This window comes from Engraulis encrasicolus, chromosome 11 (assembly GCF_034702125.1).
Source record: "Engraulis encrasicolus isolate BLACKSEA-1 chromosome 11, IST_EnEncr_1.0, whole genome shotgun sequence".
NCBI classification, from domain to species: Eukaryota; Metazoa; Chordata; class Actinopteri; order Clupeiformes; family Engraulidae; genus Engraulis; species Engraulis encrasicolus.
In genome coordinates this window covers 21,748,205-21,763,204 of record NC_085867.1, presented here as the reverse complement: position 1 = coordinate 21,763,204, position 15,000 = coordinate 21,748,205, and the positions used below count along the sequence as shown (strand labels likewise).

Below are 15,000 nucleotides of genomic sequence, written 5' to 3'. Positions count from 1 at the left end.
CAAGACTGCAAATCTGAAGCGAAGTCACGTCTCTAGCTCTGTAAGTGAATGTTTTATTTTGTCTAAATGTGTTTGAAAGTGAAAAGAAGGAGAAGCTACCAGCAAGCTGTGTCGCGTGTATCCTTTTGGCCATCCAATGTTGTTAGCAAGGCCAGTAATTTAACGTTATCGAATCAATGAATGAGCAGCCCGTTCCATCATCACCACAGGCAACAATCTACTTACAAGATGTTGTTGCTTGTTTACGTATTTGCAGATTTTTTATTGTTTTGTTTGTTTTGCTTATGAATGAAAATCCTCGCTGTGAAGTCAAATCAGATTGTGAATGATAGCCTATCGATTCTAAGCAGCGAGGCGTAGACATACAGCGGTGTAACAACTATGTTGTTCAAATGTAATGAATCTGCTGTGTTACATCAGATCAAAGAAGGTTAGATCCACCTTCTTTGATCATATTAAGCCCATTACGCCAGCAAATTGGACAGTGTAGCCTACTAAACTGGTTTTACAGCCTCTACAGCTTGATGAAGTTGCTTGTAATCACGACTTGTGTTTTTTATGAGCATAATTATACATATTATGTAGACCTACACGACTGTTGTGTACTTTCTCTGAAAAGTTTCTTTTTAGATCTGGGAATGCAGTGAAGATGTAGTAGGCCTATACATTTTAACCTTCTCAATATCTGTCCTTCTGTATTTCAGGTTGCACTCCAATATCACAGGCAGATAACATCTGGAAGGGATGTCTAAAGGAACAGTAGTCTTGGCCTACAGTGGGGGGCTGGACACCTCCTGCATCCTCGTCTGGCTGAAAGAGCAAGGCTATGATGTCATTGCCTACCTGGTAGGACCACAGCTAATATTTAGGCTATAGTGGCATTGTGAATTACAGTATATGTCAGTTTTCTCCTAAATCTGAATGTATACAACACAATGCAACATGGCTGGAACTGGAAGACCCATTGTTGTTTACATTAGGCCTACTGGTTCCTGAAAAATGGCTGTGTTCAAGAAAGAAAGCAGGAGATTAAACCGTATGTCTTGAGTTGTTTCACACATAACAAATAATTATTTGGCATGAAATCAAAGCTGACATTCCAAACTCTTACTCTTCAAGTAAGCCTTCAGTGAACTACAAAATCAAGACATGTTACCTCTCTGTTGGGACTGTATTATGATTAAGGTTGTCTTTGAATGAGTGGGTGGCTGTAGGTTTGAATCCCGTCCTCATCAGTAGGCTAGTCTCTGTGAAGAATGTGTGTTCCTTCACTTTCATCCATGGCTGATGAACTCTTGACCAAGGCACCTAACCCCACATAACTCCAGGGACAGTAACCTATACCCTGCAATAACTGTCGTAGTACGTCACTTTGAATGAAAGCAATGCAACTCAATGTTTTCAAGCATGACATGACATTGTGATTGAGCTTACTTAAAGTTTAGTGAAGCCAGTGAAACCTCAATGCTACTACTAAAGCCTCACCCAACTACATGCTAGGCCTATGTTGCAATGCTAATATTAGACAGCACTCTGGTATGTTGTAGTTAACCAGACAGTCATTTCACTGCAAGCCGTGCAGGCTATGACAAATATAGACAAATACATGGTTATGACATGTACAGTATAGATACAAATAAACACTCGTATACTAATTACATGTAAGTCCAAAAACATTCCAGGTGAACTCTCCATAGTGCTGTGCCCCAGTCATTTTCTGCAGTTAGTGCTGCATTCCTGTAGAGAACATTATCTCATCAATAATGTACTGTTATGGTATGATACATCTAAGCTCACATTGCTCTGGACTTAACTCTTTTTCACTGTGCATTGACACTACAGTAACTTGCTATTGCTACTGAAATCAGCCATCTACTATCAGTAACTGCCCTGTTGTGTGCCATTCAGTGAGGCAGAAGACATTATAGTGCCCCTGTCTGACATGTAGTGGAGGTGATGGGTTGGAAGGTGGCCATTGTTTGTGGTGCATAGCCACCAAGAGCAGGAGATTAAACCGCTCGTGCCGGCCGGAACCCAGACCTCTGCTCAGCCTCCCAATCTGCTCATCGCGCACTTTTCCCCCTTTGCCTGCCTCTGCCTATAACAACAGGGTCGTGCGTCTAATGTTTCTGTGTATCTAGCTTGTGTGTGTGTGTGTGTGTGTGTGTGTGTGCGTGTGCGTGTGCATCTGTGTGTTTTGTCTGTGTATGTGCGTGTGCTTGTATCCATCTATACAACCCGCAAATAAAAAAAGGCTCACAGTAGAATATGCTTTCGAGCCAGCCATATACAAATTGCCTATACAGTATAGCCACTTGCTCTACATATTTATGTTTGCCTTGGTTGCAGTATAGTCATAATGTTAATGACCCCTTTCATACAATTAAAACTCCTCAGAAATACAGCCAGGTTTGAAACATGCACTGCTTAGTTGCATTACTGGTTCATGACAATTGTATTAAATAGTATATATAGTTTACTTAGGAATTGCGTAATGTCTGAAAGTGGTACTCTATTTTTCTACAGCCAAGTGTCATAGATTGTGTTATAGGCGTTGGTTACAGTCCACAGTGTTGCAATTAACTCTGTCCATTTAAGGAAGAGGTTTTTTTGTCTGGATAAACGGTTTCTTCCAATGAGTGTATTACACAGTAGAATTCAGATAAAGCGGGTGATGCTATGCATGTGCATTTCAGTGGTTGCATGTCCCCTTCTTTTACATGACAATGCATTTCTCAATCAATTGCCAAAGCAACTTGTAAAAACAAATGAACGGCTACAAATATGTGTAAGAACATGGAACACCCAAGGCATGACAGAAGTCAGTTTAGCCAGGGTGCAGGAATGTTTTGACCGTGGTCTTTATTGCTTTAAATCCAGCCGTATGCCTCCCCCACGGCAGTGATGAGATGAGATGAGACAGGACATGGGGTTCACCACAACAGGGGGTGGGGTGGGGGTGGATTCATAAGATTGAGGAGCCCCAAGGCAAACAAAGCCATACCTGACAAATAGCTCAACCATACAGTAGCTTATTCATACCGCTTGAAGTTATCGGCATTTTGATTGAATTTTATATGCAAGACCAACACAAAGTGGTACACAATTGTGATGTGGAATGAAACGTGTGGTACTTGATTTCAAACTTTTCTCTCAGTGCAAGCAGTCGTCTTCGGAAATTGCCCGACGATATCTTAATTTATCACCTTTTGACCTAATAACAAAACTCGAACAAGAGAGTTCACCTGTGTGTATGCAGGTCTCAGAATAAATTCAGCTGCTCTGCCATGGTAATTGGAGAGAAAACAGCATTATGAAGACCAAAGAACACACAATTGTGAAATGGAACGAAATGTATTTATTTCAAACTTGTTCTACGAACAAAAAACTGAAAATTAGGATGTGCAAAAATAGTTTGCTTCCCATGTTAATACTTAATTTTGTTGAACTGCCTTTTACTGCAGTTCCAGTTGCAAATTATATTAGTATATGGCTGTTTCAGCATTTTTTGTAATGTAGCAAAACCTTTTAAAAGTACAAGGGGTGTGATGAATATTAAGTCACACGAAAATAAATTTATATTGTTGTGCAGTTTCCTGATTTGATTCAGTCCCTTGAGTCAGAAGTATGTATTTCATGTGAAACTAGAGCAAGAGCTTTCAAATTGAAGACTTGTGACGTTATAATGTGTAACACATCAGGCAGGCCTTGGTTAATGCATGAAAGGAGCTCAGAGGGAGCTGGATACTCACGTTATGAAAAAAAAGTCTCATTCAGCCATGTACAGTAGTACTCACTTTTTAAAAATGTATTATATTTACATCACACTTAGCTAACATTTACCCAACACTTAGCTGTTACATTACACTTAGGTGCTGTTTCCATGTAGCCAGATATTTTTGAAAACCCATTGGTTTTGGCCTTCCATTTCGACATAAACAGAGTTCTAAAATCCACATATGATAATTCCGGCTTAAAAAACATCCCATTTATTGGGCTAAAATGCGCCTGTTACAATGGAGTTTCAGTGTTTCCCACAGAAATTTTGGTAACTATGGGGGCAGCCGGGGTTTATTTTGTCCGGGGGGGCGGGGGGGGTGTCTTCTCACACGGGCCTTTTTTGAAGGGGGGGGGGTGTATTCTTGCAGCGTAAATGCAAAACGGCAAAACAATGACTACAGTATGACATTGGCGCATGGAGAAACTGTAGGCCTGGGCCTATATTTCAGCCATTTATATTTTGAGAAATAAGGCTACATAAGATTTTACCTATGACTTGTATAATAGTAGTACATTGTCATTGTCAAAAAATGCAGTACAGTGAATAATTTCTGTTTACAACACAGTTTCATTCGTCCCTCATGCAGGGGTCTGGGAAACAATAATGAAACAAAATAGGAGCAGAGATAAGAATTTAAGAGCACTGTGAAATTGTTAACGCATAGACAAAAAGGGTCTTATTGGGTAGGCTATGCCTTTTCCCCCACACATATCTGTAGGCGTACACATTCTACATGAGGGGTGCTGGTCACAGGGCCTGTTTTTTTTCCAAATTCCTCCCATTAAAAGGGCTGAACAACATATTACACATTTATGTCTATATTCACATTCATTACACATTAATTTCTATATGCAGCCCGATGTCTCCTCTGCTGTGTCAATGAAGGTCTGTCACCAAACTCATTACAACTGTAAAACAAAGCCTAGGGAGTGTTAGTAAACTCATCCCAACTGCCCCTTCTCTGAAGGTTTTTTATATTGCTCCCAAACCCAAGTAAACTACAACAACTTGAGGCTTTTGATCCCTGTCTTTCAAGCACTTGTGGTTCTCTCTATAGCAGGGGTGCCCAACCTTTTTTTTAACCAAGATCTACTTTTGAAGTTGATGGTCTGCCGTGATCTACCAAGTCAAATTCAAGGATGTCAGTATGAAAATTTAAGACCACCATTTATTAATCACCATTATTATGAACAAAATGTTTTCAGTAGGCTACTATGGCCGTATCTTTTCAGTGTGTTTTTAAAGTGTGTTGAATAGCCTATTTTTACAAAGCAATGCAGCACTGATAGTATGCAGAGATAATTTCAGTCATACACAAGTCATAAACAACTGAAACAATTTCAAAATGATAAACATTTGGTATATAAAAGGCACATAGGCCCTATTTGTAAAATATGATGAAGCATTATCATGCCTTCAATGGTATAGGCTACAAATTAAAAAGGGCTCAGAAATTCACCATTTGTTATGGGTAAATAGTAGGCTACTATGAGAGAGAGAGAGAGAGGAGAGAGGAGAGAGGAGAGAGAGAGAGAGAGAGAGAGAGAGAGAGAGAGAGAGAGAGAGAGAGCTGTCATTGGATTGGTTAACACCCCTGTTAAGTGTGACTTCTTCTATGAAGGTTTTTTTTTCAGCTCTCTGGGACAGTAGCACAGCAAAGGCTTTCTATTGTGAGTTTGGCCAATCGTTTTGTCCACAACTGAAGCAAGAAATAGCACAAATTGAAGTGAATTCCATACATGTCAACAACTAACATTTCCCTTACACGCGGCACGCGATGTAAACGCAGTTAGCGATGATGCATGCGACTAGCGATTTGGACGAAGATCATATCGGCGTGTCATAACGCATCGTTGCGCACATGTTCTGTTAAACCACCCTTTACTCACCCGACCCGATGTTACACGTGTGCACACATGAATCAACTGTAATACCCTTACGGTCACTTCCTAATGCTTTCCCCTCATTCTGTGTTACCATGGGACTACTTATCTAACCAATACAGAGTCTATAGGATGTATTTACTCCAGCAAGAAAATGCGAAGGAAATTCAAAAACGTTATTCATATCGTTTTTAACAAAAACGGATATCGTTAAAAAAAAAAAAGTAAAAAAAAAAAAAAAAAAAAATTTTTTTTTTTTTTTTTTTTTTAACATTTTCGTAAACTATGGCGGCCAAATTTAAACTATGGCGGGCCGCCATAGTTTCCTCAATGTATGGGAAACACTGAGTTTTTATTTTTATCCATATGTCCACATTTAAAAAATATCCAGCTACAGGGAAACATCATCTTAGCTTTGCTTTTATCCAAAGTGACTTGCCGTGATTTGCAGGGTATTTGTTACAGGTTTCCTGGAGCAATGTGAGTGTAAGTGCCTTGCTCAAGGGCACCTCAGACGTAGATGAGATTAGATTTGAACCTTTTATCTTCTGATTTGAAGACCAACTCCCTAACCATTTGGCTATGATTTGAACTTCGTCAACATCTAGACATTATTCTGCACTGGACCATGCATGTGCAGGCTTTATAGTAGTCACAGCCGATGTGACACACACATGCGCGCAGGCACGCACACGCACACGCACACGCACACATTCTTACAGAGGGCCTCTCCCCCTGTGAATTACAAGTGGGCAGAGCAAGCAGCAGAGTTTATGCAAGAGCACAGACCTGTCCTCTCTTGTCTGCTGACCTCCTGACCAGTGCCCGTTCTTTTCCCCATGCACAAAAAGAACCAGTGGACCAGAACCACATTACACTGGCTCCAAATCACATTCATGTTCCCCGTCTAGACACTGCTGTGTAGTCACTGTCAGTCATGTCTGGCCTGTTTGTGGGTAGTCATGGTATCTGGCCTTTTTTATGGGGGTTTTGTGCTTGTTTGAAGCCTGTTATTGCAATGTTTTTAGCATGGTGTATTTTTGCAGAGTTCCGCTTCATATCTCTCAGGACAATTTACATGTAGCCCTTTCATGCAGATGAGCTCGCTGGCGATCTCCCATTCACTATTTGCTGAAAATCATTACTGACTACATTCAAACAGTGCTGTGACATTACAGAGAGTCTTAAGTAACAGATTAAAACATGGTCATTAGTAATGACTCATTACCATTTTTGTTACAGTAAGGTTATAACAGTGCCTCTGCATGAAATACGTATGCTAATATCTAAGTAAACAAGCAAACAAATGTAGTAAGTTCTTGTAACAAATAAATAAATGGGTAGCTCTCTCTCTCTCTATCTCTCTCTCTCTCTCTCTCTCTCTCTCTCTCTCTCTCGATGTGTACTCATCAGACGTGTACTAATTTGTGCATTGGCTTGTTCTGTTAAGATTGTGTGCCTGTTTACACATCATCCAATAATTGCTCTGCTTGTCCTGTCATTATTATGCTCTTCCAACCAAACAGTCATTGCTTCGTCTCTCTCCATGTCATAGGCCAACATCGGCCAGGACGAGGACTTTGAGGCTGCGCACAAGAAAGCTGAGAGTCTCGGAGCGAAGAATGTAAGCTATGACTATGGCAGTCATCCATGAGTGATCACACTCCACCGTGCATGGGGTCATGTTTTCAGTGGGGTTTTTTTGTATTTTATAAATTAACTTACAGGTAACTCATATGTGTGTCTGTGTAGTACATTTTATATGTATATAGTAGGCTACTGTGTGTATGTGTTGTACATTTTACATTTGCATTGTGATAAGACATTCTATTCAAACTCAAAAAGGTAACATTTGTTTCCCCCTGGGATCAATAAACGATACTCTACTCTACTCTACTCTATTTGGCAAGGCACGCATGAAATGGTTTTAAGTCAGACCTGTAACTCTCTCCTCCTAGGTGTTCATCGAGGACCTGCGTGCAGAGTTTGTGGAGGAGTTCATCTGGCCGTCGGTGCAGGCCAACGCCCTGTATGAGGACCGCTACCTGCTGGGCACCTCGGTGGCGCGGCCCTGCATCGCCCGGCGACAGGTGCAGATTGCACGCCAGGAGGGGGCACAGTACGTCTCCCACGGGGCCACGGGGAAGGTAGGCGGCACCGCACCGGGACATTGGAGTGCGTGGGTAGAGCACAGCTTGGCATTCTCTAGTACAGTGTTTCTTTTTTGAATGAATGCCACCTGGACCGTATCATAAGCCTGTGTAGCCTGTAGAGCCCTTGTTGAGAAACACTACTCTAGTGTGTGGGTACGCCGCACCAGGTATAGGAGTGCATGGGTTGAGCACTGGAGCACAGCAACACATTCTAGTATGCTGTACCTGGGCAAACTTTTCCGATAAATACCTGTGTAAAAAAGTCCAGTTACAGGGGCTCCCTATGCATTTCTGTGGGCGAATTTATAAAAGCTTTTAATGAGAAAAAGTACACCAGTTCTGTATATTCCTGGTTTTGCAGGTTCATCTTAAGCCATTTGCAGTCCAAAGGTTCCAGAAAGTCACACAACGCCATGCAAAGAAATAAATGAACACCATGGTTGAACTCTTGTACACAGCTTCCAAAGCTCCCGAGCTGCCAGGCTCATTGGCCTCGTTTTACTCTGTGTGTCTTCTTGAGTTATATCTGCCTGCTTGCTGCTGCTGTGAGAGATGGCTCAAATGTCTGGGTGGCCGGGTTCACTACTACACACTCTGAGGAATGCACCACATGTTGCATGTGCCTCAACTACTATGCTACATGTCTGAGGGAATGCACCTGCACTTTTAAATGCTGCCAGCAGGGGGAGACAAATCACTGCAAAAAAACAAATCACACAATTATGTTCCAAGGGAACTTGTTAGTTTATCACTGCAGAAGAACAGTGAGGTCTTTCGTGAGACATGACAGACATAAGCTCTTTCTCTGAAATAATAATACAATATTTACAATAACTGTATGACTTCTTTTCCACTGGTGGAATCAACAAAATATATAGCAAAATGACATGGATAGGTTGGATACGTCAATGAATCTCTAATTCAGGAATCTGCAATTCAATCTGCCCCATCAAATGTGGCATGGTAAGGCCACACCAATTTAATTTGTTGGTTCTCGGATTTTTTCAGGAAAAAGTTGAAGCGAGAGGGCGAAAAAAAAATAAAAATAAAAATTAGTCGTGTGGTTATACCACCTGTATATCAGCCTCACATGGACCTCCAAAGGAAGGTGCAAGACAGGCAAACACCTGGACATGGAGAAGGACAGTGTAGAAGGGAATTAAGGCAGCCAAATAGACCAGGCACAAAATTAGCTCACAGGGCAATTATTATATTAATCTGGTTTGAATAAACTGAGATGATTCAAAGGTTGAATAGTTGTTGTTTTTCTTTTTTAAAACTGCTATCCCACTCCACTAATTCCACTAAGAGCAATACTGTGTTTCACCGCTGCTACTGCTAACCTACAGGGGCTTCAACTTGCCATTGCATGTTTGTCTGTAAATGTTTGAATGTAACACGTTTCCTGATTCGCTAGTCGTAATCGGCATGTTGAAAGGAGTGGTTTTATTGGTTCTCTACGTCACATGACCTCCAACTACTAAAGAGACACCTCTTTACATGCAGTCTTTGTTTTTTTTTAGCGATTTCATTTTTTGGGGTATTGAAACTGATTTTTTTTTTTTTTTCATTTTGTTACAAAATACAAGAGGCGAATCCGAGAACCAACAAATTAAATTGGTGTGGCCTGATGAAATTATAGTGATATTACAGCTGACAGAAAGTTTGGTCATCTTACAAAACTGCACCCATGGTGGTTCAGGCATCGCCTTAGCCCTTTCACCTAGTGAGGTTTTGGCAATATGTAACTTTTCTATCTTTCTTTCTTTCTTTCTTTTTAAGGGAAATGACCAAATTCGCTTTGAGCTTACCTGCTATGCCCTCTACCCGGGGGTGAAGGTAAGTGCTCTTCTGTACTAGTGGACACACAAATCTCCACGCTTGAAATTCTATTTCATTACAATTGTTTCATTTTAATATGCGACACAAAACAAGGTTTCACAGTTTGCAGATGGCAGCCACGTTCAACAGTGTCATCATGGGTTTTTTTGTACAATACATAGTGGACAGCACTTCAGATTCTGTGTTATTTCTGTGTAATTTTCCATTGTTTGGTCTCTTCAATGCTTTGGACAGATTATCGCCCCGTGGAGGATTCCAGAGTTCTACACACGCTTCAAGGGCAGGAAAGACCTCATGGAGTATGCAGAGGTACAAAGCATTCACGCAGCACAGATACACACACAGGACCGCTGACGGCCTTGGCTGGGCCTGGGACAAAATAATCTGAAAGGGCCCCGCTCTCAATGCATACAGTGTAATGGGGAGCCAATTCTGGGCCTCCCCTCTCCCTAGGCCTGGGACAACTGCCCTGTTTGCTTAGCACCCCCTCTATCAGACTATGAAAACCAGAGACTCTGGTACACACCTTAACCCTCTGGTTGTGTTACGGTCAAAAATGACCGTTTTGAACCTTCATTCTTAAATAACTTCTCTATTTTTCATCATACACAAATGACACTTCATCATATCCTCCAGCTAACATATTCAAATGGTCAAAATGAAATATAATAATATTCCTAAAGAATTGTGGAAGATACACCAACTTGTTACATTCATGGTGTTTCGGTCAAAAATGACCGGACCATTAATTTACATCTCCCAAAGTTATATACATTTATATTACATTCACCTTACTCTCATATTATTTTTTGTTAGGCTTTTCAGAATACAACCATATGTGCCACATTAGTATAGATGTTTACATTTGGTTGAAATACTTGAAAAAAGTAAAGGTGTTCCAAACGGCCTGAAAGCATCTGAGAGGCCCTAGACTCCAGAGGTTTAATAAAACGAATTAGTGCAAGATAAGAAAAAAAGCCTACAAATCACTAAAACAAAGCAGAATGACATTTAAATCACATTGGAAATGTTTCAAAAGGATGTCTAAAAGTTATTAATCACAAAATATGGCAATCATATTTTCAATCAATGTATTGTTACCTTTTTGTGTAGGCGGTCAATTTTGACCGTTAACACCATGAACGTAACCATGTTTCTAACACAACCAGAGGGTTAAACAGAATTAAACCTTTCGCTCTGCGTCTGGCACTATGTCTAGCTGCACCATGACAAAAATGAGCTCTAAAGTATTATTCCCGCACAGAAGCAGGAGGCAGACCACCAGATCAATCTGTTGTCAGTACCATCATTTAGAACAGCATCACTGGTATGAAGTGTGATGGTGAGATGTCCATTGGAACTGGCTGGGAGGGACTGTGTGGTTTTCTGAAAGGATGCCATGGAGCCCATCACCCTCTAGAGGGTGCTCTTGCCACTCGCAAGACATACAATCATCTCCACATGCATGGGTGTCTTGTCAGCTTCACTAGCTACAGGGATGCCCAGATAGATGGGAGAAGGACTGTTGCTCAGTATTGGATGCTACAGATATACAGTTTGTATGGCAACCACAGTTGCTTAATTTCCTCCCGGATCAATAAAGGAACTCTACTCTACTTAGTGACATTGTAAGTTATACTGTATCTATCACTGCTGTCTCTACAGCAAGAGTTGCTGAGTGATCATAGACATCATTCTTTTGAGTGATGTGAAGAGTGCACAAGACCATGACATCAAAATGTAGGCCTAATCTATGTCTGATGATTGTGAGCGTCGATGGCCATAGTAGTTAATAGATGTCTTGCGGTCATTGTGTCTAACTGTTAAAGCAAGGTTTAAGATTTACTTTTGTTTCGGACATGTAAAAGTTTTATACTTTACCTGGCATGTTTCCATGTTGTAACTTCGGTCTTCATCAGAGGGTCACCAAAGAGGGCGACCCTCTGATGAAGACGATTGTTACACCATCAAAACATGTCAGGTAAAGAATACAACTTTTACTTGTCTTAAACAAAGGAAATCTTCAGACTTGGCCATAGTAGTTGTTGTAATCTGGGTTGGCTGTTGTTGAGTGATGTGACGTGTAGCCTTTTGTGCTTCTTGTGCCCAGACCCATGGCATCCCAGTGCCCGTCACGCCTAAAGCCCCGTGGAGCATGGATGCCAACCTCATGCACATCAGGTAAGTTGGAGGTAGCACTTAAGCCAGTACGGTATTTTCATACCTTTAAGTTATATAGGTTGGAAAGCACCTGAGCATAAGCTGTGGGACCAGTCAGACCATGAAAGAAGCTGTGACTTGGAAGTCCACATTTTTTTTAAATCAGTGCCTTTATTTCTGAGGCTTTGATCCAGTGAGTGAGTGGTTGAGTGGGTTTTCAAGGATTTGTCTGATTCTTCAGAATTGTATTGGCTAGTGAGGATTTTACAATACAAAGGGGAAACGTATTTGTGTTGCTCATGTGGGGTATCTATGTCTTCAGGAAACTGGCTAACTTGTTTATTTAATCTTTTCACACAGCTATGAGTCTGGTATCCTGGAAAATCCAAAGGTAATGTAATTCTCCTCCCCCTATCTGATCTGATCTTATTGTATTACTTCATGAATGATCGCATGACATTAATGAATATCAGTATCTGTAGCATGTTAGATATTTGGAGTATCTTGTGTGTATAGTGTATGTAGCTGTATCATTGCAGAGTATGGTTGTACTAGTGTGTTGCAGTATTGGAGAGTATTCTATGAACATTTCTGTAGTCTGCTGTTGCATCTCTGTAGCACATTGTAGTGCCTCTCAAGCCGTGACCGCGTAACCATAATTTCTCTATCCATCATGATCAAAGAGCGGCCGTGATGTTTATGGGCCGGTTTGAAATGCATGATGGGACGCCGATGGCCTTGGTTGTGGTTTCGGCCCGTCCCCCGAGCGCCCTGGGCCGAACCACACAGCGAGAGACGGCCAGCGGTCACGGGGTCAAGCACATTCGCCAGGTCATGGTGTCACGGCCCATACAGAGACATGCTTTCATGAATGAATTTATGTATTTCACACTACTGCTTCTGATGTCCCATGATATGGCAGGACAGTTGGGGTGCAACTGCGAAAGAGAGTTGTGAGAAGTGTGAACTGGGTCCTCCATGGAAGCTTTAAAAAAATCTTAAGGACCCAAATTCATTCATTCATTCATTCATTCATTCATTCATTCATTCATTCATTCATTCATTCATTCATTTCATCTCATTAATTCAAGCCCTCCCTTGTTATGTATCTCCTGTCATGTCTCTCTCTTTTCCTCCTTCTCTCCCTTTCCTTCCTTCTCTAATTGTCATCTATGTTGTCTATTCTCTTTGTGTTCTCTCTCTCATTCTTTGTCACACACACACGCACACACACACACACACACACACACACACACACACACACACACACACACACACACACACACACACACACACACACACACACACACACACACACACACTGTTTGTCTGTCTTTATTTCTCTCGGTGTCTCACTCTCTCTCTCGTCTGCCTCTGCCTCTCATGTCTAACTCTTTGCTGTGTTTTGTTATGTCCTCCTTGATGGCCCCTTCTGTGGCCCCCTCTTTATTTCTCTGTCATGTTGTGCCTGTCGTCATGTACCGTGAGGGGGGGGGGGAGGCCACTGCGCTGGGGCTGGGGCTGGGGTTGGCTCACACACTGGCTGACTTGTGGGGGGAGAAGGCCGGGGTAATCGCCAATTTCATGGGAGCGCGAGGGTGAAGGGTTGGACTGAGGACAGGGCTGGGAAGCGGGATGGGGTTTAGGGCCGGGCCGGGCAGGGTAGGAGGGGGTGTCATATGGGTGAAGGGCTGGGCAGGCACTGGGCTGGGCAGAGGATGTTGCGTGTGTGGAAGTAAAAACAGGGCTGGGTAGAGAGTGTCGCACAGAGATAAACTGGATTGAGAAAGTAAAAGTCTGCCCAGATATTACTGCCAAAGCTACTGCCAGTGCGCCTAACACAGGTGAAGTCACTAATTATCTTATCAACCTAGCTTGAAGGGTGTGGTAATTGGGGTCATCTAGCTAGCTGGATTGGGTGGAGCAAGTACGAGACAGGGTTTATCCACCTTATTAACCATGATTGCAAGGGCGGCGCCATTGCTATCACACCATTTCCGATGGTAGCGCAGGGTCATTTGACTGGGTCCTTAGCCAGACAGCAAGAGTCTATTGATATTTAGCCGAGGCCACCAGTCAGCTTAGTGGCCCCTTATCTTACGAGCTAAATCTCCTGCAGCTGGCATACAGCTGCCTTTCTCATCACTCATTCAAAATACCATGCTGTAGTGTCTGCATTGGTTAACTACTATTGTTTTGTTCCCAGATAACATTAGCCCTTTATAGGGCACACACATTTCAGTTCCCGAGTGAAAAAGAAGTTTGACAGGCTCCAGGCCACTGCTGATTGGTCAAATGTCGCTATGTCACTATCTGTCTGAAAGCCTGATTTCTCCTGATTAATTTGATATAACCTACTTGGTTGTACACCCTTGTAGAGAGGCATAGCAGGGGCATTTGTGATAGGTGTGCAAGTAATCGGAAGTGATCAAATATAGTCACTTGCCCTGTAAAGGGTTAAAGTGCAATTGTATACATGTGAGAAGTGATCTAATATACACTTGTGTCTTCAGAATTGCATCGTGAATATGCCGGGCGGTTCAAGATTAGGTGCGGGAACAGGCAGCGCCACGATTCTCTGTCAACCTGAATAGTAGGCACAGGGCTGTGAAGAGGGTGTGTGATGCTGCCGCAGTGGGTGTATGGGTATGTGGCTGTTGAAGGGCTGTATGCATACTGTAGAGATATGGCTGCTTGGGTAGGGGGGGTGACCAAAGGATCTCTTTGGACGTCCATTGTTAACACACACGCACGCACACACACACACACACACACACACACACACACACACACACACACACACACACACACACACACACACACACACACACACACACACACACACACACACACACACACACACACCCCAACCCCCCCGACATTGCCGCAGGGCCTGCAACGTGGGAGGGGAACCATTTCAATGTGACACCGTGACACCAAGATGTCACTTGCCACAGTAAACTACAAAGGCCATAGAACAGCACCCTTCTTTTTAAGAAAAAGAGGAAAAAGAAAGAAAAATATAAAGGATTGATACATGGAGGACTAGAGGGAGGCTTCTATTTCTATTCATCTCTCTCTATCCTCCCATTCTGCACTCTCTCTCTTTGCGCTGTCTTTTTCTGCTCTCTCTCTCTCTCTCTCTCTCTCTCTCTCTCTCTCTCTCTCTCTCTCGTGAACC

The 15,000-nt window shown here is 42.3% G+C and overlaps 1 protein-coding gene across 3 annotated transcripts in view; it reads left to right on the top strand.

The window, feature by feature from the left end:
• Positions 1 to 15,000, top strand: part of ass1 (argininosuccinate synthase 1) — a 51,913-nt gene that overhangs the window by 59 nt on the left and 36,854 nt on the right. Inside the window, exons 1-8 of one of the 3 annotated variants that reach the window (XM_063210211.1) lie at positions 1 to 40; positions 705 to 846; positions 7,220 to 7,288; positions 7,623 to 7,811; positions 9,600 to 9,656; positions 9,894 to 9,968; positions 11,770 to 11,840; positions 12,180 to 12,210. The exon at positions 1 to 40 is cut by the window's left edge and continues 59 nt beyond it. In XM_063210211.1, the coding sequence (XP_063066281.1) occupies positions 745 to 846; positions 7,220 to 7,288; positions 7,623 to 7,811; positions 9,600 to 9,656; positions 9,894 to 9,968; positions 11,770 to 11,840; positions 12,180 to 12,210 (594 nt within the window). In that variant the 5' untranslated portion in view covers positions 1 to 40; positions 705 to 744. Of the gene's footprint in view, positions 41 to 242; positions 322 to 351; positions 431 to 704; positions 847 to 7,219; positions 7,289 to 7,622; positions 7,812 to 9,599; positions 9,657 to 9,893; positions 9,969 to 11,769; positions 11,841 to 12,179; positions 12,211 to 15,000 lie in introns of those variants that run through there. The other 2 variants (XM_063210212.1, XM_063210213.1) reach the window with 2 other exon arrangements.